At 30.8% G+C, this 23879-nt stretch overlaps 1 protein-coding gene across 1 annotated transcript; it reads left to right on the plus strand.

Moving 5' to 3' along the window:
• The first annotated feature begins 816 nt into the window (after positions 1-816).
• LOC124360358 lies at positions 817-22452 on the plus strand. Its single transcript, XM_046813916.1, has 2 exons — positions 817-948; positions 18083-22452. Exon 2 carries the CDS (start codon positions 20499-20501, stop codon positions 21405-21407), a length of 909 nt encoding a protein of 302 aa, XP_046669872.1. The 5' UTR covers positions 817-948; positions 18083-20498; the 3' UTR covers positions 21408-22452.
• Positions 22453-23879: the final 1427 nt, after the last annotated feature.

The raw sequence follows: 23879 nt of genomic DNA on the forward strand, positions 1-23879 counted from the left end.
TAACCTCTCAAGCTGCTCGTCTGTTATTTTTAAATCCATTATAAACTTTTCGTCTTCAACAACTTTATCAATAAACTTTGGTTTTCCTCTGAGAAAAATTCTTTCAGCTTCTTTGAACGTTCCTAGCGTGAGGCTGCCATCCAGCTCCCGAACCATGTTTTGTAGACTTCTCACGTAGAAAGACATGTCCAGCAAGTTGTCTTCCCAGCCGCTGTTTGTCGGGTTTTGGATAAACCCAACGATATCGTTGTCCAATTTCTCATAGTCAACAGCCATTCTCATAAAGTCACGACACACAACTGCACTGACAAAAAGCAATGTTAGTGGGAAACTAAACCTAAGATTCGGTGAGAGTAACATATTAGCCATTAGCACCCTGTGATATATGCGATAGAAGTAGTAGAGTAAAACAAAATAAAACCTTCATAGGCAATTCATGCAATCTTGATTAGCCAATCTACAACCAACGTTTGCAAATATTTTATGCTCATCAATAAATAAAACGATCGTGTTATTTTATAACACCTACACGTAGTTCATATACTGTGTACTAGTTCAGTACGTAATACGGCCTGAACACGATTTTCTCATAATGACTTTCAGACACTTGGAGATTCTTTGAGGGTATCACCATAAAAGATAAGTTTTCCCAATGATGATAATTGGAGGTTATGATGCACCGTTGATGTAGTGAAAACGGTGGGGTTCATCAATGAAGAATTGCCATAATGACCAGCACTGATGTCAGATGTTCCGTCCAATAAGGATTCCAATGACAGCCATGAATGTACGATTTCCGTAATTTAAAATGATGTGGGGGTATTTATGATGACTGATAAATGTTTGATAATAGTTAATCGGTGGCACCTAAACTATATGTCGACGAGTCAATGAGGTAACCATGAATCTTATTAAGGGGCAATGTGGCTTCTAGTCGACTGATAACAGGTAATAGACTAACAAATGTAATAATTTTACAAATTGCTACTAAGTCCGTAACTAACTAACTATATATGAATTTGAAAGAATGTAAAAAGAGCGATAGTTATAATAAACTAGGTATTTTTTATCTAACTTGTTATCTTATCTAGCAAGAAAACAAAGATAAAACGCAATTGGATTACACTTACAATTTAGGAAACACTGAAGTTTGATCAAAAATTCACCATAATATGTGGAAGACTTGTACGTAAATTTAGTATTTTACTAAAATGTTTGTTATAGGATAGTATGTTATCCGCCATGCTTAGTTAAAACGAGAAATTGTATAAGCAAAAATATTTACGTACAGTAAACAAACTACTATATTAGTTTTCAAGTTCAGTAAAAAAATTCAATACTCGTGTTAAAGAAAATGTTCAAAGTGAAATTTTCACGAACATTAATAATAATCAGTATATACGTTATAAAAAAATTATGGTTGCCTGTAAAGTCGGTTTTACGGGCGAAGATTTTACGTGACAACGTCTTTTTCTCGGTAGAATATTTATTGATATGAATATTATTAAATTGCACAATAGGCACAAGGAATTGAATGAAAATAAGAATTGCACAAATTTTAACTATAGAAATATATTTTGTTTACTAAAACATTGTACATAATTTGAAATTAATTAAAATTTTTTATTGTAAATGGTAAAGTTGAATAAAACATTTACTAAAATTGGAATTTGAAATTCTTGCTAAACACAGTTAAATTCTAACTCCGCGCGTGGTGATTGGTCGGTTTAGTTCGTTTGCTTGGTCGCACTGTTATGACATGTTAGAGGTTATAATTTGTTATTTTAAATGTTTGACTAGCAATACGCGCTGTTTCTTCTCAATCGACTGAATTACGATTGATTACAGAGTGATTTAAACTAATAATTTACTTAACACTATCAACATTTGTCAATAGTATGACATAACCTATAAACTCAGTTTCTCAACTTTTGTGTCAATCTAACAATTAATCAATCAATCATAGTTTACGATAATGAAATATCAGTGTACAATTATTTACCTTTATTGTTGTAGTTGTTGTAAATGACGAATCTAAGCACTCCACATTTTCACGAATAAACATAGTTATCTGCTTTATCCCGTGCGGATCCCGTGCGGCGGACCCACTGGACGGGCATCGTAACGTTACCGGGCGTTACACTTTTTCATGAGTGACTCCGAGCCGCAACCTAATTTAAGACGTTGTCACGTCAAAAAATATTATTATTGCTCCAAATAACACGAAATATCACTTCTTTGTAGAGAACATTTTACATAAGCCTAGAACTTATGTAATGGAATTTTCTTTGTAATTGATTGAAGTCGCTTTTTAACTGCTAGCACATTGAATCATTTAATTAATACCATGAGGGAAGCAGATGCCAGCACACACAACTGATAAACTGAATCAATGATTACGGATGGTGATTAAAAATTATGACATTTACACTATTTTTTGTTTATTTAATGAAATTTAAATTAAAAACTTAAATTTGCATGACATTATGTATTGACAAGTTTTAAATTGCAATAATGATTGGTATTTTGAATTGATGTATAATTCTTGTACTTCCAGTATTTAATACCTTAATCAATAGATTTATTATTAGATAATTATAAATAATTATAATTATAAATGTATAGTGCATTTTCTCTTCATTTTTAAGTTACTAAATAAAAACTATAATACTAACCCACAAATCAAAATTTATAACATTACTGTAAAGTTTGATTCAATCTGAGTTCATTAACAAATAAAACGAACTTTTGCCACTGTGTCTGTGCATCTGTACGTAACGTCGTAAATCTATACAAGTCCCACTCATCCAATTTCAAATTGTTTTTAACCTTTTCATTAACTTCTTGATTAATGAATTGTGGTTGGCCATTACCCAACACGCTAATCGCCGTTTCCAGGATTCCGGTGTGGTTTTGTTCCAATGACCACAAGAAATTCACCAAACTGTGAGTGTAAAACACGATATCGTCCACCATATCGTCCCATATCTCCTTTTTAGATGTTCTCATACGTTTTACGATCTTAGAGTCCATTAGTTTGTAATCAGTGGCGGTTGTTAGTGGGTCAATAGTACTATACCCCAGCAGTAGCCATATTGGGGTGCCCAGGACAAGCACTGATAGTATCTTCATGACGACAATAATAGCTTCTTATCTCTCTCTCTCTCTCTCTCTCTCTCTCTCTCTCTCTCTCTCACTCTCTCTCTCTATCCGGACAGTTGTACTGATAAGCAGTGTAGACAATAAATCTGCTCAGTTTTACTGATTGGGAATAAATGCGGTTACAAATTATTTTATTTAGTTAGTATAAATCATTTGACAAAGATCGTGCATCTACAGAATTAATTAGTTAAACATAATTCTGCTCAAATTTAAATGTAAATAAAACTTTTACATTTTTGTAAAAACACAAAATTAAAAATAATATAAAACCCATTTAATTTATTTCTATATTGTATTTTAATGCGGTTTTATGGGAGTATTTTTAATACCGTACTTCTTAAATTTACTATTTTTAAATACAGTATAGTAATTAAGTTTGTATATGTTTATGGTATATATAAATTCTTTGTTGTTCTAGTATTATATTACAACTCCTTATTTTAAAATAAAAATATTTAAAATATAGCTTCATCTTAGAATCTTGTAGTTTTATACTTTGAAAATTATTACAAACACTTTATACTTGGTTATAAATTAAGCTTTGTTTGCATTTTCAAATGGTATCCTAAAAATTTATATTATTATATACTGTAAATTTTAATTGCAAATTTCGATAAGTTGCTGTACGATATCGTTACTTTAGTTCAACAATAAATGCTTAAAAATTAGGCTTTAAATGATATTTCTAGAATAGTAAAAGATAAACGTTAAATAAGATTTTCCTTTAAGAGTTTGAGTAAAGAGTTTGATATAATCATTAAAACCCGTATTCAATATATGAAGCTGTGTGTGTGAACGCATAATTAAACCTAATGCTTGACTGATAATTCCAAGGGTAGCAAGTAATTGCTAGAATTGTTATATAGTGATCTCTAAAAACACAATGAAGGTATTTGGTGTTTGTTTAATAAAGTATGTATTTAAAACAAATTAGAAAATTACAGTTATTTCAAAAGAATAAATTTGTGTATAACTGGAACTTTGAAGAAAATTTGTGATCAGTGGTTAGATCAAACGAATTAAATATTGAAATTAAACAGTTGTAGCCTAAAGGTTCCTGGTAGCAAAACTGTGATATATACGAGTTTTAATCGCAGTTTTGTGATGTTATTTTTGCAATCATGTCGTTATATGAAAGTACAGTGCACAAATTTTCTTGATGACGTGAAACATTCTGGGAAAGTTTCTAACATTTCTGAAAAAAAAAACAAACACATTTTAAATTCTGTACTGAATTATTAAATAATAATAAAGGCAAAAGTATTCCACAAGATTCATGCAGCATTTCGTCTGTATCTCAATTCGTGCTAAAGATAATTTGCGGATAGTTATCCTTCGCTAATGTTCAAAGAAATCTCATGATGAAATATGTACCATCAACGACCGCTATGTTGTCTTTGCAGAATGAAGTTTCATGCAAAATTTTGAGTCTATAGCCTATTATGTTCTCGAAATATCCTAAGGAGAGTTTAGGATTGGCTCAGCCAATGAATACCTTGATCAAAGTCAGTAATGAAGTTTAAAGATACATTAGACACATTAAGAATTAGAAAGCAGTAAGAGAATTGAAGGTTAGAAGCATTGAATTGTTCGTATTGGAAGTTACATTACATAACTATATTATGAAGATGAGAGAAGAGAAATAAGACCCTTACCCGTATTTGTGTCGAATGTACGAGTATTAATTGGGCAGCAATTGAGGTGAAAGGCACTTTACATATAGCTTTTGCACTAGGAATATTGAGTTTTAGAGGTATCTAGAGAAAAGAGTTACCAAAGTATTACTTTAGAATTTGATACAAAGAGTTATAGTCCCCAATAACATTCAATGAGTCATTGAGTTGCAACCCAGTGGGCGCCACATACATGATACTGGGAAACAAAGAAAACCATGATTACAAATCATGTTGCGTATAAAAAAAGAGAACACCGCCTTGAGAAGGGGTTATACGTTAAAACTAAACTAGAGTAAACCTATTTTTTTAGTAGACCAGTTTATTGCGCAGTCAAAATGGTTTACTCCATAAAATAATGCAATGTATAACTTTAGGTCAGTGTGATGTGGAATTTCGTATAGAGTAAAAACTCTGCAGCATCCGAACTAACGAATTTTGCCTTCACCTTGCCGTAGAAATAAGGCTGTTTTAATCACCCTAATGACGGAACCCCAAAAAATAGATTACATTACTTAGCGTATTATAATCGGAAGATTCAAAAGCCCCTCATATCTGTACCCATAGTATTCCATAAGTCAAAGATAATTTTAAAAGGAATGACAGCTCTGTCAATGAATGGCTCAAATAACTAAATATAACAGTAATCATAGTACATTTTAGTTGCTCAGATATCAACATTTTCTTAAATATTAAAAGTACAGCTGGTCCAGATATTTTATTTCATTATAAGATTAAAAAACGAAACTTTCTTGAGTTGTTTACTTATACAAATTCAAAGTATTAGCGTATCAGAAGCAGTTTAAAATCATTTTTTATCATCAATAATTTCTCGTGAACTGTAAATAAACTTTTTAAACTAAGTAATAAAGTAAGCAGTAATCCCAAAGTGGTCGTTTAACAATGGCTGCTTTCTCTGATTTAGAGGTTCTGTTCCCATGCTGATAAAAACCAATAAAACATAACTTAATAGTAAAAGCAATACTGCGTTATAGAACACGGCTAAGTTCTCAACTGTTGAGATCCGATCTCATTATTCCGGAGATGGGGATATCTACCATTGATATTACACATTTCATATATGTATGGAATGACATTGAAACACAGATAGCATATATGCCATTTCTACTCCTCGCGAAATGAATGCGAAGCCGAGGGTAACAGCTTGTACCGCTCTAAGCTGAGTAACAAGTTATTTTTAGCTTTTTGATTACTTCTCCAAATGTTTTCTCTCTAATGAGTCATCCTGTTTCAACTTGTACGCGTTCACTGGAACACGTATTCTTAGAATCGTCTCCCCCAAGTCATGACCATACATGATTGTTGGTTGAATCATGGACCTTATTAAATAACAATGTAACATTTAACTAAAACGCTTTCCTCATATATTGAAAATCGTACGCCAGAGCATCAGAAATATATGTAGGTATAACCTCACAAAATTTTATCAGTGGAAAAGTAAAAAGCTATAATCAAAATTATATATTTTCCGTAAAAAAAACAAACCATTGTCACTGGGTGAGAAATAAACTTAAGGTCATAAAGATTTGAGAATTTGTACCATCTGTAGATAATTCAACAGAAACAACCAAGATTAGAAGTCTTAATTATTTTCGTGACAGCAAAAAAATGCTTAAATTTTCTCGTCTTAGTTAAGAAATGTGATGGATATAAACGTTTGTAAAATCACGCATGTCTAAAGTAATGACTACATTTTTTTGTATACATAAATGTACGTTCTAAACAGAATGGCACATGACATTGCAGTCATGTAAATACAGACATTAAAACGATTGTATTCAAATAAATACATACATTTATTTTAGAGTTATATAGCTAACGGATTTTATAGTATATGTTTTTCTACCGTAATAGAATAGCATCCACAATAATGTTTATAAAATTAAAGCACACGTATGCTTACTACACTATCGAATACATGTGTTTACAACTGAGGGCAAACATTAATCCTTTTCCAACACAGTATTCAATACCAGAACTAGATTAATCCGGTGCCGTTTAAACAAGTCAGAGATTAATGCAGCAAATTGAAATATCAAACGCGTGTTTGTTGTAGTCATACGCACATAATTATGCATTTAGATGATTTGTGTGCATGAATAACTGATTGCAAACCAGCATTTACATCAAGGGGAATTTAAATTACAATTAAAATACACATTTACTTCTAAAATAAATGTTCGTTCAAAATAAAAGGTAAATTTAAAATTATTATCAAATTATTTTATTTGGTTGTTCAAACTATTGATTTATAATTCCCAAAATATTAATAAATGAATGAACACCCTAGATTAAAAAATATTCATTTATAATGCATATTAAATCATCTTAAATATTAATTATTTTTACCATTACTGACGTAATTATACAGTACGGTATCAGAATCATATTTCTTTCGATTCACCATAATTATTCAATTCCGATTAGTTCACTTATTTTATATCCTAGGACTTTTTATCCAATTTGAATATTTTCAAAGCATAAACAATTTGTTAATCTTGAATTTTAATACCATTTATTCCTTTACTGATTTGTGCCGCTCTTTTTCTAAATCTGACATTACCTGAATTACAACTTATAATCTACCATATCTTCTCATCATTGTTGTGGAACGCAGTTGACCTGTCAATCATCACACAGTATCCAAAGGTCATCAAACATCGCGGAAGTGTATACCAACCACCATCTGAGGAATCGGCGCCACCATCGTTCGACTTCGAGCAACTCTACCACATCATCGGTGTCTGTGACCTCGTTCCATTAATAATATTAATATTTTATTGATTATTCCAAATTTAATAATTACGAGCTTTCTAATTTTAATACTAAATATTGGTTCTTCTTCCTAAAAGCCCAAATCCCTCGATTCTGATATTGAAGTAATTGAACATTTCGTTTTGTTCTTCATATATTAATTTCTAAGAGTTATATTAACTTTTTGCAATTTATTTAAAAAAGGTGTATCGAGTTGAATTGTTATCTTACTCTGCGTTAAGATAAGGATCACCCTATTCATCAAAGAAACAAAAACAGTTTGTCCAAACATTTTATTGTTCCTTTTTTCTTAAGGAAATAGCAATAAAAGGTTAGAACCGTAACTTAATACCAGTGTTATGTCAACTTATCCAAACTTCTTGAAGAAACATAAAACTAGTTCATCGAAAAATAAGAGATTAGTGTCTATTGTTTTATGATCGGATAATAACATGTCTGTAAATTTATATAGGATTTATATTAACTTTAACAGTAAAACTGCATATATTTGTCTTTATTCTTCACCTGATCATAAGAATGGTACTACATATTTCGTCTTATCAGGAGCTAGTTTTAAGACTCGTAATAGATTATAACATTACTATGTCAATTAGTTTTTTTGTGAAAGTCGGTATTTTTGACCAAATAATAATTAATATGAAATTTATGTAAAAAATTGCAAAAACATAGCTTGAGCCGTTTTGGAGTTATGCATTTTTTAGTTAAGTACATAAAGAGACAGAAAGATATTCGTGACTGAAGAAAAAGAAACAGACATTTCTGTAAGGATTTAATTTAACAACTATTATAGATAGCACTTCTAATCTTTTAAGCAATGAGAGGAGAACAAAGTTTAAGGGGTTTTAATCGTGTTTTAAACCTTTGGAAAATATTTTTAAGAATTCGGTGTTATTTAAATCAGTTAACCATGACAACTGACATCCATATAATCTGTTGTAATAGAGAATATGAAAGGTCTAATCAAAACGAAACGAAAACTTTAATAAAAATTGTATTATACTGTATATGTAACAACAATAAGTTACGTGCATAAATGTAGTATAGGAGACTATAAACTACGTTAACTTATAGACTTATAAATAAGATAATTTAATCAATTTTCTACCACGCATACGAGTATATTTATACTATTGCAGTTATTTATTTAAAAGAAGATTCCTTTCCTTATTTATAAAAAAAGATTTATTTCCTGAGGGACGCGGGTTCCGGCAACCTCTCTCACATCTTCTTTAGAAAAAAAAACTATAAGTAATTATGAAATTTCAACACTTCTTGACGTGTTCGCCAGTAAAACCTACTTCGTCGGCCTAGATGACCTTTGACGGAAATTATAAATTAAGATAGGGAAAGTAACATTACTGGTGATAAGAAAAAACTTTATTTTTAACTTGTATTAGTTTTGAAGATGTGCCAGGTCATAATAATGAATTAATGGCTTTTAAAATAAAAGCGCTTTAAGTTTAACCGCGGAATCAAGTTTTTCGTTGTTACGAGTATTTAATGTTAACATAGACTATTATTAAATAAATATAAGCAACTAATCAAATACAAAAATTTATAGAACTTGTTATATTTTCGGGATAAATCCTTTATGCATTCAATCACGTAATACAATGAAACAGTTCCGGTGTGACCAGTCAGCGAAACGAGGAGGACCGGCATTTCCGGTACATGTATTTTCATGTACTGACAAAACATTAGCCGTAAGCCCTTGGGGAGCAGCCACCTGGAAATGAAACCTTCCTTTCGCCGTTTAATTGTTATGTCCTCATGGTACTGACGGTTAGGGTTGAGCACTAATAGGCACGGAACTCTCATTTTATTTTATGACGAAAGCAAGTCCCATTGGGTTCTAACAGCAGCTGGATGGGAAGTTAGAATTTTATATTTAGTCAGGTTATAGCATTTCTGGTGTTAAAACAGACTATTTCAGAACGGAGTAATAACTAATCACCACTCAATGTTTTGAGTAGATTAAAAACTTTAGTACTGATTTATTTTAATATTCTTTTAATATTATTTTTGTATTCTCTATTTCAATTAAATACAGCTACTAATCTTTACATAAGGCATCAAAATAAATACTTAAATAATGCTAAAATAGCAGTTAAAGGTTAAATAAAAAAATCACTACAAGTTGAAGTATTATCTGATTGGTAAAACACTGATTTATACATTTAGAGTGCACATGAATGTTATGTCTCGTGTACAAAATTTGAAAAAAATCTTACTTTTATGGTAGTAAATTCTTGACGACCAATAAACCGCAATCTATTTGCTTGCTTACTTTTATGATTTTAAACTAAACATGGGTGTTTGCTTATGTTATAAAATTTCTCTATTTGGTTTTTTATCATATACAAAATAAGCAACGAGACCTGAACCTGCTTAATTTACCACTTTCAGATAAAAATATCATTCGAGAGGGATTTTTGAGGTCAGCGTAACATTTAGAAATATTCAACAGTTTAAGATTTTAAAATAGGAGTATATTTTATATTTAATTGAAAGTTTATAGTAAGAAGAGCTTTGTGAGAAATTTCACGTCCTTTTTGAATTACGCCTGGAAGAGGAGTTGCCATAACATTCTCTCTGTTTGAATATGTGTTTATTCTTTTTAGCAACTCCTTTTTTTCGCTTCTTTTGTGTACTGTTGATTTTAGCGTTGACTACAAATCCGAAGGCGAGTATTCTGGTTACCATAGTAATATACTTCAATACTACAATGTATATAGTATGTATGTAGTTATATAGTGTGAGAAGTTACAGTTCCGTAATTTCTGGTGATATCCATAGAATCAGGTTCTCGTAACATTAATATAGTTCAATAGGTTTTTGATTAGAATAATGTTTTTTGAATTTTAAAATAAAAAAGTTACCTCAGTCCTTTAAGATTGTTTTACTGATTTCAGTAAAACATCTTTTTGATTATTCTATGATGAGTGGAAAGCATTTGTTACAGAATTCAGGGACATTTTATAACCAGACCAAAATTCAAACTGTTGGAGATAAGTGCTATGAACAGTTTACAATATGTACACTTTAAAAAGGATAACTGGAGGCAATTGCATGGATTTAATTTAAAAAATATGATAAATGATAAATGAAATATTAAGAACCTTTAGAAATAGCTTTTCAAAAAGTTTAATTTATTTGAATAATATTTATTTACAAATAAATTGTTAAAAAGCATGTCACTATACTATACAAAGCGATAGCTCATATATACTTAAAAAAATCTAATTTTTATGTTTAGCAGTTTGTTATTTTGACCTGGTTACTATATATCCTACTTTAAATGCCTGTAGTTCCTCGTGGAATGATAAAAATGTCTTTCTACTTTTTTTTGTCTTCGGAGAAGAGTTATATTAATGGGAGTCGGATGGTTGTATCTAGCACATGTTAATTTGGTTAACTTTAGGTACATCCGCAGAAATTACTAAATATTCCAAAATATGTTTTTAAACTTACATTAAATGAATTAAATTGAATGAAAGGCATTTCAACTTAATGTCTAATAGAATTTATTCCAATTAAGAAATAAATAGAATTTATTTTAAAAAATATGCATTTTTAAACGTAATAAAACCTATCATAAAATATACAACATTCTTTATATATTGTCAAATCCTTTATTCAAAATTAGGAGCTAATGTAAACTGTAAAATAATACAAAATAAGCTATTGTTTTAGTTCACGAGAAAAATGTACCTACAGATTAAAAAATAAAATGTTTGGAAAACGTTAAAAAACCCAGACTATGCTCAAATATAGTAAATACTTAGTTTGATTCTAATTCACCTTCCTTATAGTGCAGCATATGGAATCTGGAGTAATGTTCGTCTGAAGAGATCCGAAAAACTCGACGACGAAGAAGCTCCAAATAAACTCTTTACACTGTTTCGACATCAGAGACACCTAGATGGTATAATGTAGGTCTATAGTATCCTACAAAATATGGTATAATGTAGGAGAAGAAGTATACATTTATTGTCTCTTCAGGTCAAAGGTGTGTACGAACTACAAAACACAAAAAAATCATCGTTTATTCCTGAGATTTTACATGTCATAAGTTTAATAATGTGACAAAATCAATTATAATAGATATTACTTAATTTTTAAACCAATTAGCAACAAGCACGTTTATTATGTTAATTTTGTATGATAAACATTTAGAGGATCAAAAGCAGCCTAATTACTGTAATTAGTTCATAGTTAATACATGTACTAATGAAATATTCCTTTGTTCATTCCCCAAAGTAAGAAATTATTAATTTATTAAATTACTAAATGTGACATTGTGACATGGAAGTGGAAGTGAAATATAGGTAGAGAAAAGAAGAATATAGCATAAATGACTCAATATCCATTAAAAGTTAGCTACAGTGTCTGAGAGTAGTGCAAAGGTCCAAGGAACAAATAAACTAATATTAATGTTAAAGTAACATGGACAGCACAACTAGCTTTGAGTCATTGAAAATAAATTAACAGTATCTTTTAATGTTTTAGTAATAAGTTGAACAGTTTTTAGGTAGTTACACTTATGGAAATCTGTATAGGTTTTATTATAACATTACCTTTTCCAAAAATAGGAAGGTTGGGTACACTCAAAACGTTTACTCGAATACGGCGGTCTCATTCTTATGAACAATAAAACTCAAGAACTCAAAAAGGCAATTAAAATACAATTTAAAAAAACATCCTATCCCAGTAATATAGTGGGCATTTGGAATTTTGTATTTTAGTTTAAATATTACATAGTCTTTTCTAAAATCATAATGATTCATGTTCGAATGAGTATTTAAAACATATTACCTCATATTTCAATTTTTAAAGTTAAAATATAACCTTCTTCCTCCTAATAACGAGTGATGTATATTCGTAAAAGAAAAATTAAGAGTATGTAAGTTTTGATTACCTCTATTTCGTTATATGAACAAGGAGACGTATAGTAAGCAATATTGAATTTAAACGATTTTAGTTCTAATGGATACGAAATTATATAATAAAAAGTCTTAGTTGTCAGTTATCTACAGTTCAAAAAAAGGAAAGAAATAAAAAAATAATCCAAACAAGCTTTAAGTTGTCTGATGTTTATGTATTATCTGTGAAATTGTTTTTACTTTTTCATTTTAATAACTAAAAATGGTGTACACGTTTTAAGTTAACTAAAATACGATGAATACCAAATCTCTAATGGTTCACAATTCTGTGCAGAGGCAAAATAAATTTCTGTAAACGCTGTTAGGATTCCTATCTTCAGTTCCTTAGTTTGATACGTCACATAATTATTACTGGCAATTTGAATCTACTCTCCAAATTTTGAGAAAGGGGCAAAAATCTAAATAAAATATTAAGAAGTCAAATAAACTGAATAACGGAGTATCGAAGAACAGAACGTAAGGAAAATTTGTACTAACCAATCCAAAAAAGTACCTTCACAATGTTTTGGCAACTTTCTAAAAAATCTACAACCACAACAAACAACTTTCATGGTATACTTAACTTGTTTCCAAATTGGTTTCATCTTTGATTTTTATCGTTGCCATCATGATTACAAATAAGTCCTATTCAAAATATTAGGGTTTTATTTTTGCTTTTAATTTTGACGTTTCAATCCCCGAATCAATAGTTCTTCCATGGACCAATGTGCTAAGTTTCAAGCCTAGGATCTTTCTATAAATATGATCACAAAAACGGGCCGGACAATGACACGATACAAAGAACGACCTGTCAGACCATTGCTGTTCATGATAAAATAACAACATAACATTCACATAAAACATAATAACATAAAATACTCGTTAAATAACAAATAACAAGTTACAGTAGTGAAAGAGCTGGAAAACTAGTTTCTCAACACATAAACCTAAATTGACAAAAGTTTCCTCATATGTTTTTGTTTCGGTAAAAATTACTTTAGTAGTATGCAGTAGTAACTGTGATCTATAATTTTTACTATTACTATTATACTATACGAAAATATAAGCCTATTATATTTCCAGTCCATTTGCAAGAACCTTTTTATTGCTAAAAATAACTTAGCGGCATTTACGTAACTCTGGTTAAATATTAACTGACTAGCAATTCAGTAAAACTCTGTTGTCAATATTGGAGCAAAGGTAAAGTTTAATCAATGATTCAATTGACTGTTAATTAACTGATGGCTGATGTTTGTTATTTGCTCACAGTGGAATCAGTGCCAGCACAGTTGACCGTTTATACAACGATGAAAACTATCTTTATTTCCAAGTAATTTCCTGCAAAGTTAAGTTATTACAAGTAAGCTCAGTTATAATTCCTCGTTCGTGTTGTAGCCGCAGGGCTGAATAGGAAAGATATTTTTGTCAAATTCTTTCGTTATCTTATTGACGTTAAGCTTATTTATCTTTGTTAAGGATTCGACATTTCCTTAGAATCGCGTCGTAATCAGTTTGTCTATCTGCACATCCTCATGCTAGATAACTCTTGATGGAAAGATCCTCGAAATTTGGTATGCAGGCTCCTCTTGGTCCATGGGAAAAATTCTATTGAGTTCAGGATCAATAGATCAGAGGGCAGCACAGAAAAAAATAAAATTATTTAAAATTCAACATTTTTATTTCGGTCTTAGAGGTAACCATGACCACGAGAAAACACTGAAGGCAAGAAACATGTTGTAAATTATAGCATAGAAGATTTTTCAGGAGCTTATTTACTTTGTTGTATTGGTTGGTTTCATATAAAGGTGGAACATTTTATCACGACCTGCAATTTCGTCATGTTCAATGGGTTTCTCGATACTCCATTTGTAAGGGGGTTTTTCGTTGTTATGACATTTTACATTGTGTGCGTGTATTTGCTTAAAAATTTTAATATTTGTAATGAATCATAGCATAATAAGATTGATTTAAACATGATACAGCTATAACTTAGTAAAGAGGACAGTTGTAATAATTATGTTCGGAAACAATTACTTTTAGTATTCATCCATAACCGTAGCAAAAACCTGTTTGTAATCAACAATGCCAGTGCAAGTCGAGCACTCAACACAGAACGCGCTCTCTAACGGGTTTTGCCCGAACTGGTGTCGATAATGCAGATTCAGACTATTCCATCCCCATCTTACAAAAATATCGATCGAGTTGGTTTTATTTGGAAAATGTACACCTGCGTTATAACATTTTAGTATTATAATCAAATTAAAATGTATTTTAGAACATTCGTTGTGGATTTGCTTTGGGGCGATAAAAAAAGTAAATACAGTTCTCGCTATCGGTCACTAACTGAACAGAACTTATAATGGCTGCAGAAACCAGAGAGCAACGGGTGGACGATGCTCCTAGGTATCTCACAGAGGCAACTCAACCATATCCATGGTGCATTACATCTATCCATGGCGAGAAGAGCAGTAAGACTGACTAGAATTAGGCATAAATACTTATTCTAAACTACTCATACCTTCTCAGTATTACCAGCTTAAGTTGATATTATTAGTTTGTATGATTAAATTAGGCAAAAAAGTACAAAATTAACCTCAGGAGCAGAATTGTTCACCTTTTGCTCTTTTATTTTTTAGTTTAATTATTAATTAAATCTAGTACTTTTAATTTAGTTTTTTATTGACCAGTTATTTTGATAACTGTTGATATAAAAAATAGTGGCAAAATGGAATCATGATTGAAATTATCCATGCAGATTTGCTATGGTTCACGTTTAATAAATACTAATGGCGTAGGCTACAAAGGTTAGTTTAACTGAACTTGGACATTTTCGGTAAAACCGAGCAATACTTATTGCTTTGGACTTAATTTGTAGCAATATATACAGAAATACATGGCAGAAAAGATCGAAATACGGAAGGAAATGAGCAGTAACAGAGACTGGACTACATGCCGTGAGGGTTATAGTGACCATTATCACACATGTGGGTATATACTAAACTACATGATACCCTGCAACCTTCAGCTCTGGGTGCCACAATGATCTGTGTAGTACAATGTGGCTATTCATATTTAATAAATATATTATCTCATTTGGATGTCTTTAGATGTGAATAAGTGTCCTTCGTACTCTCAAGATGTCACCGTAACATTATTCAAATTGGAGGTTCTGAAAAGACTGTTGTTAATGTGCAGATCCTTTTCCTGCCGTAATCAGGATATATTAAATAAATTATCTGGTCAAGATCAGCCATGTTACTACAATGTGGGCCAGTCAAAAATGTTCAAATATTGGTTTTAATTTTATTTTACATTTCATTTTATTTCTTATAAACGAAAAATTTTACTATTCATGCAATTTTTTGTTCATTATTTGGTTTAACATGAGTGGAAATAATTTTATTCATAGTCATTAGTAGGAAAATACCACTGACTGGTATTCATAACAGGTAATAATTGTTATTAATGATTATAAATGATAAAGTAAGTTTAGAAAAGTATCAATCTCTTACAACCGGCAAACAATTATTTCACTAAACATGTGATATTTTGCTTTAGAATCTAATGGCTTCTAAATCTTATTTTTAATATTGATTATTAAGAAAGCATTAAACAAATATATCCTGTATAAAAGCTATAAAAACGAACTTTAAAAAAATGAAATAAAAATCCGTAAAACAAATGGCACTTTGATAAAAGGTATTATAACGCCAGTACACATTTAGTAAAAAGGTTATTCAAGCGTGGAGACGTACACTAACAACACAGTTTATTTTCTCAACCAATTATACCGTAATCGTTTTGCGCATAAATTATTGGCTTGAATGTCTAATAATAGCTGTGATGTAATAGTTTTCTAGATTAATAATACCACCATTCTATAGTGCAGCATGGTGTTTATGATGAATAGAATTTACTAACATTCATTACAGTTTATATGAAATTATAATTGAACAGTCGATAAAATTTATTATAACTGGACCGAACACAGATTTATTTCAGATTTTGAAACACAATTTCCTGTAGAAAGAAATATATGAACTGTAAGATCACCTTCTCGTAGACTAGCTTGCACGCCGTGCCGGTATGGCATATTTTGTGGTAGGTTCTGTTGGCTTATACAGTATACCTAGCTTATAGCTTTACGCCTTGATATCATGTATCACCTATCCAACCTAGGTAATGTGTTATTAGTTACCTTTTTTCTTCTCCTGTATTTAATACCGTACTTCATAATAGACTAATATTGATATAAATCGAAAATTAATTAAAGTTTTATAACATTTACTCGTGAAAACTTTTGTTTTAGAAAAAAAAGTCTTCAAGAGTGTTGTTATTCTAGAATATATAAGATATGTAATTAAATAAAGCACGGCATTTAAAATTACAAGAAGGTAAATTTGGATTTTACAGTACTAAACGATTTTTTAAGGACATTTCAAAGTTTACCAAATTTAAATTTTAGCTTAAATGACGTATTTTGTTCTATTACTGTGTAATAAATACATACATTTTGTTCAGTTATTTGGGTGTTTGGGTATTTTTGGGTATTGGGTGTTGATGTTTTCTAAGAAAAAAGACCACACGATTACAAATAATAAACAGTTTAATTACCTACCTACTATCTACTACTATTTTGATAAGGTTTTATATCCCGCTTAAAACAGCTTTCAATCACTCATATGTTCTATAAAATCAGCTGGTAAACAGCTTACATCTTGAATAAACATAGAATAGAGATATCGCTAAAGTTATTGAAATATTTATTAATAATCTCATGCAGGTTTTAGGAACATGCTATTAAGTTATACAGTTATAGCAATTGCCAATTTATACGTTACATGTTACAAGCTTTTATCAAGACTCGTGTCGTTATTTACATCATCCCCTTGGCTACCATTAAGTGGTAGTTATGTAAGATATTATTACAGAACTGTTATGTTAGCCACAAGGTATATTGTAAGATTGAAGAGGATTGTGGCATGAGCTTAGGTGATCGCTATAAACGTCAATACCATTTTTTAATGTGCTATACGCGATATTTCAAAATTATCCACACACAATATACATTATTCTGAATAGGTTTATTCATGCCATTATAAGTTAGCCAGAGTGTGTAGATAGTTAGAGATGATTATATTTCGCGTATAAAGTCAAACCTAAGTTTAATAAATTGTATTAAAGATATGTTTTTTATTATATTTATAATAAAACAATACAATTTTAGAGTGTAAGTAAGACAGTCATAGTTAATAAATGCTTTGTTGCAATTTAATTAGATAGTAATGGAAAAAAGAACAATTACGAGGTAACTAAGCCCTCTTATAACACATTTTAAATCTTACCTTTGCATTGTGTTTGAAGTAACACTTCTCTATCTGCGTATAATCACGATTGGGGGTGCAATTCTCTATGAAATTACTTATTTAATTCATAAAAAATTAAAAATGATTTATAACCTACTTATAAAAATAGGCATAGACGTTCTACAAGTAAATAACAAGATACGTTTATTGTTTGTTGATCTAGTTGGACCGAAGGGCATGGCTCAATCAGAGCGAAGCGCCAGGTCCAAAGTAGTTTTCTAATCTAGTGTCTTTCTAATTGGATGGATTGTAACCAAATTGGCATGCAACATTCTGTGGAACCATCATGTTATCCTGAGATGGCTTTTGATGCCATATGAGCCAAGAGGGTGGAGCTTCAAGGTCAAACACGGTTTCAGCACATCCGTAACGTATGAACGCACTGATTTTGATAAGGCTCGGTAACCACGTTCTATGGAGCCGTCATCCCGAGATGGCTTTTGATGCCCTATGAGCCAAGAGGGTGGAGCTTCAAGGTCAAACACGGTTTCAGCACATCCGTAACGTATGAACGCACTGATTGTGATAAGGCTCGGTAAGCACGTTCTATGGAGCCGTCATCCCGAGATGGCTTTTGATGCCCTATGAGCCAAGAGGGCGGAGCTTCGAGGTCAAACACGGTTCCAGCACATCCGTAAAGGATGAAAGCACTGATTTTGATGAAGCTGGTTAAGCACGTTCTATGGAACCAAGAATAGTTCAAGAGACCCTTTGGAACCAAGGCGGCAAATATCTTGGGGCTGAATAATTATTTCAAAATAATTCTGGACCTCATAAGTGTCTACGAATTTAAGAAAAATCTGGTGTTCACGGTTTTGGAACAAAGACCCCAGGCTAATAATATATTGCATTAGGTACGAAGATAATATAGCTTAAGTTTAAGAAATCCTTTCTTACACAACTACCTGTGCAGGCCTGTACTGCATAGATTTTAAACACAAATAGATATGCAAATAGATAAGTTTCTTGCGTTGTATGCAAGAAACTCTAACCAAGAGCACTTCTTTTGAAGTTGTGAGTTGTCTATAGGAAAACCCTTTTTGCGAACACAATCAGAGCTATATTATAAACTCTCCCGCTACCAGGTGATTTTCTTCAAAAATTTCCAAGCCTTTCACCAGAGGAATTTCTTAAAACTGTCACTCAATTTTCAGACATTTTGCCTAAATGCTCGTATAATTGTTTTAGGGAATCATAACACTCTGAAATTTGCTTTCTTGTTTTTATAAAGAATCTTATAATTATAAAGAATAACTTTTTCTATATTACGATTTGAAAGAAAGTTTGGTTTACCTCTTTATTTTGAGTTAAAAAACGATATTAAGGATCCAATAAAATGTTTCTCCCACAGTATAATTAGTTGGTACTAAATATATTTTTAAACAGTAGAATGAGTTAATGGAAATAAATTGAATTGTTTGGATGTAAATCAAAAGTATTATAATTAATTATATTCGTAATACCAATACGCAAATGACATAATCATAGCACATATTTATCAAGATAATTTAGTCTTGGTCATTAATAAACTAAAAATGAACTTATAAAACTTATAGAATACTGAAGTAGTACAGTTTATTTTAAACTATTTATTAAAAATTATGATTTAAATACAGAATACAAACAGCAGGAATGAGATAGAACTTAATGTGAACCCATTTACTGTATTTGCTGGCATATATGTTGATTTCTTTCCTTAAAAGGATTATCTATGTATACAGCGTTTATTTATAAGTCAATTTTGTCAGTGTTACAGAAGGTAAATTTTAATTTTAGTCTGTAATAGACAGATAGTCAAATATGTGTGCTGCACCCTTTTCATTGTACCGGAATTGCCCGTGAGTATCCCCACCACTGGAAATTATACTTATAGCTTAGTCAAGACACTTGCATGCCCTCCATGTGTTGAGGACACTGCTTTCACAGCAGTTAAATTTAATCATGAAACTACAATGGATTATGGATTATGGTTTCTCCAGTTAAGTAAAATTACGTTATTGGTACATGAAGCCATAATTAAATTAATTATTGGGATTTATAGCTTCACGAAATTGGAGTATTTTTTATCGTTTAATTAAGTTTTAAACAAAATGAGTTTTGTTATACTTTTCGACGTTTCCCGGCAAGCATTTAGGCTTGTATTTTAGGCGAAAGGGTGTACTTTTCAATGAAAGAGTTTTTCGTTGCGGATGATCTAACACTACCATCAACGATATAACCGGTTTTTGGTGGTCCAATAAAGCAACCACCTGTACGTAAAAAAATAATCAGTTTGATAAATTATTATTTGATGTACGACTAAAACTGACAGTTAAATATAGAGTAAAACATAATATATTTATCGTTACATATTTAGTTTTAATACTACTTTTCAAAAACTGTGTTTATGGTATCAAACATACGATAAATAGAAATAACAGTTGTGTTAAAATGCCATTTATTACAGAGACAATCTTTCAGCACAGCTTCCCTTAGTAATTTACTTGTAAAGAGTTTCAGTAAATAACTATATTTCCATTCCAAAATAAAAAAAATTCATCTATTATCACACGTAGCGAAGATCATCTGCACAATGGAACATGAAACAACGCAAAAATCCCTTGGATTGGAACCGTTACTCACCAAAACAATATTCAGTGCTATTAATGGAAATTAATATTCACAAAAATATCTCGAGGATACGTGTATGGAACATGAAACAACGCAAAAATCCCTTGGATTGGAACCGTTACTCACCAAAACAATATTCAGTGCTATTAATGGAAATTAATATTCACAAAAATATCTCGAGGATACGTGTATGGAACATGAAACAACGCAAAAATCCCTTGGATTGGAACCGTTACTCACCAAAACAATATTCAGTGCTATTAATGGAAATTAATATTCACAAAAATATCTCGAGGATACGTGTATGGAACATGAAACAACGCAAAAATCCCTTGGATTGGAACCGTTACTCACCAAAACAATATTCAGTGCTATTAATGGAAATTAATATTCACAAAAATATCTCGAGGATACGTGTATGGAACATGAAACAACGCAAAAATCCCTTGGATTGGAACCGTTACTCACCAAAACAATATTCAGTGCTATTAATGGAAATTAATATTCACAAAAATATCTCGAGGATACGTGTATGGAACATGAAACATCGCAAAAATCCCTTGGATTGGAACCGTTACTCACCAAAACAATATTCAGTGCTATTAATGGAAATTAATATTCACAAAAATATCTCGAGGATACGTGTATGGAACATGAAACAACGCAAAAATCCCTTGGATTGGAACCGTTACTCACCAAAACAATATTCAGTGCTATTAATGGAAATTAATATTCACAAAAATATCTCGAGGATACGTGTATGGAACATGAAACAACGCAAAAATCCCTTGGATTGGAACCGTTACTCACCAAAACAATATTCAGTGCTATTAATGGAAATTAATATTCACAAAAATATCTCGAGGATACGTGTATAGATGTTGATATTGCTTACGTGTAAATGTTTCTCTTTAGAGCCAGACATAACTATTCTTGATAGATGTGCCTGATAGATAACTAAAATTGAGAGCTTGTCAATACTTAGATGATCTTAATAACTATTATAATCGAGGTAAATTCATCTCACTATAGAGAAGAACTTTAATCCTAGAAATTTATCCTACAAATTTGTTTAAAACTCCCTTACTTTATATATTTAGAGAAGTGAAAAGTTAGCGCCTCAAATAAAAATGACTTGTGCTAACAGGAAAAGGGAATACGCTTATGTTTGCAAGGTCTTCCTCACAAGCTCATCCTTAGGAATTTATTGAGAGGCGTCTCCTTTGTGAATATCCAAATCTATTAGTCATCCTCTTGCGAATAATTCTCTTTAGTTCAATCACGACACTATTCCTTATGTTGGGTGATTATTTAAGTTATTTTGCAGTTTACAGTTGCAAGTATACTCTCATACAAAAGTTCAATATGACAAAGAACTGTGTTATGATAAATATAAGAAAGAAATTGATAAGAAAAACATTAATTGAGTTATAATTACATAATTATAAATTAGATATGTATCTCGAAGTTATTTCAACCATGATAAATTATGATGTAACCTGATGATTTTATAAAAAAACTACTGTGTTTCTTTCCCCAACAGAGACAAATTAGGAAGGATTACACGATTAAAATCCAAATTGAATTGAAACATTGGTTTTAAAACCGCCATCTCCATAAATTACATAGATTGCTACATAGAACACTTGGATAAGTGAAACACTAGCAGTAACGCCGGTAACACCATGGTGAGTAGCGATGTTATAGTTGCCTTCTAAGTAGAACTAATTGCCAAGTAATGAGTATAAATGACAACGATCACCTCGCCTTTGTAAGCTGAGGGTTTACAGGTCGTTCCTTACTCGTCGTTCGTTATCATTAGTATTTATAGGGATGAACACAACCCAGCGTTAATACAGCAGTTGGAATTGATAAATAAACTTACAAGAAAAGAAGCCTACATGAGTTTTAGTTTCAAGCAGTAACATGGTTTTATATATAAAAATATAATTTCGTCAAGAAATAAAATACAAATCATTTCAGTTATTTCAACTATATAATGTATTTAAAGAATTAATTCAAATTTTATTTTTTAATAAAAGTTTATTTTGAGTCATAAATAAATCAACTTTATACATTTAGTTAAAATTTAAAATGTTTACCCTTAGGGTCGGATTACAAATTACATGCCCTATGTTGCCTACTTGTAAGACCTATAATTTAATGAGGAGTGGCAAAATCTTATTCAGGGAAGTATTTTAAAGATCTATGAATTTACTATAAAATTTATTTTCCAAATCCAAAATCGATTGCACCACCTTATGTATATTTCCTCTTATTAAAGCCTTTCTGTTACTTGATGGCCCAATTTACCTGAACTGTACGATGTTAAAAGACATTTTTAAGTATTTTTACAAGTTGATGCAGTTTTGCATCTGAACTTAAATTTAAAAAATCTTTGAAATTTATAGTGACATAAATTAGAAGTAATTTTACCCAACATATGAAAAAGAGATATGGTTTTTATATATTAACTATTAGATTCGTTAAATATGAAGCTTCGTTGAATTTAATGTTAACTATTAGATTCATATTTTTTATTTATTATTTAATAATTTGTGTTTACTTACTTGTTTTCAAATAAATTGAAACAATTTGTGGCTCACACTGTTAGTGAATAATTGTTTCCGTCTATTATACAGTAAAACTAAACTATTCATTCTCTATGCCACCCCACATTCAAAGTTGGAAACATATGTCAAATTCTATCATTTCGCACTCAACTAAACAACTGGAATAATCGGAAATTTTAACTTAAGTGTTTCTAAGATATGCACAAAAACATAGTTTCTGGTCAATTCATCCATTAGAAATATTATTAGTCAATTATTATCAAATAACTATTTATTATTATTAACACAATATTTTTCGTAATATAATGGTTTCGAAATAAAAATAAACTCCTAAATGCAGAAAAAGATGTTACACAAAGGAATTATCGTGTAAGGATTCTTTATTTTTTCATCAGACCTTATAAAATGTAGGAATTCAAAGCAGAGCTATTAATAATAGTTTACAATCGTAACCTTTAACAGATTTTAGTTTTAGTTAGTTAATTGTTAATACACACTAACATGTGGTCTCAATTTTTTTTTACCAAGAAATTGCGTCTCCAAGCAAGCATTAATGAACTTGGTCAGTGCAGTATCACAATGACAATCTGTTCGCGTTGTAGTCAATATTGGAGTAAAGGTAATGTTTAATCAACGATTCAATTGGATGTTAATTAACTGATGGTAGTTGTTTGTAATTTATACACAGCGCCCGCCAACATTCGATCGCGGCCAGTTTTAGCATTTATTATGAAGCAGAAATACATGAAGACTGGTCAAGCGTACATTCTGTTTTCA

The sequence above is a fragment of the Homalodisca vitripennis genome, chromosome 1 (assembly GCF_021130785.1).
Source record: "Homalodisca vitripennis isolate AUS2020 chromosome 1, UT_GWSS_2.1, whole genome shotgun sequence".
Classification (NCBI taxonomy): Eukaryota; Metazoa; Arthropoda; class Insecta; order Hemiptera; family Cicadellidae; genus Homalodisca; species Homalodisca vitripennis.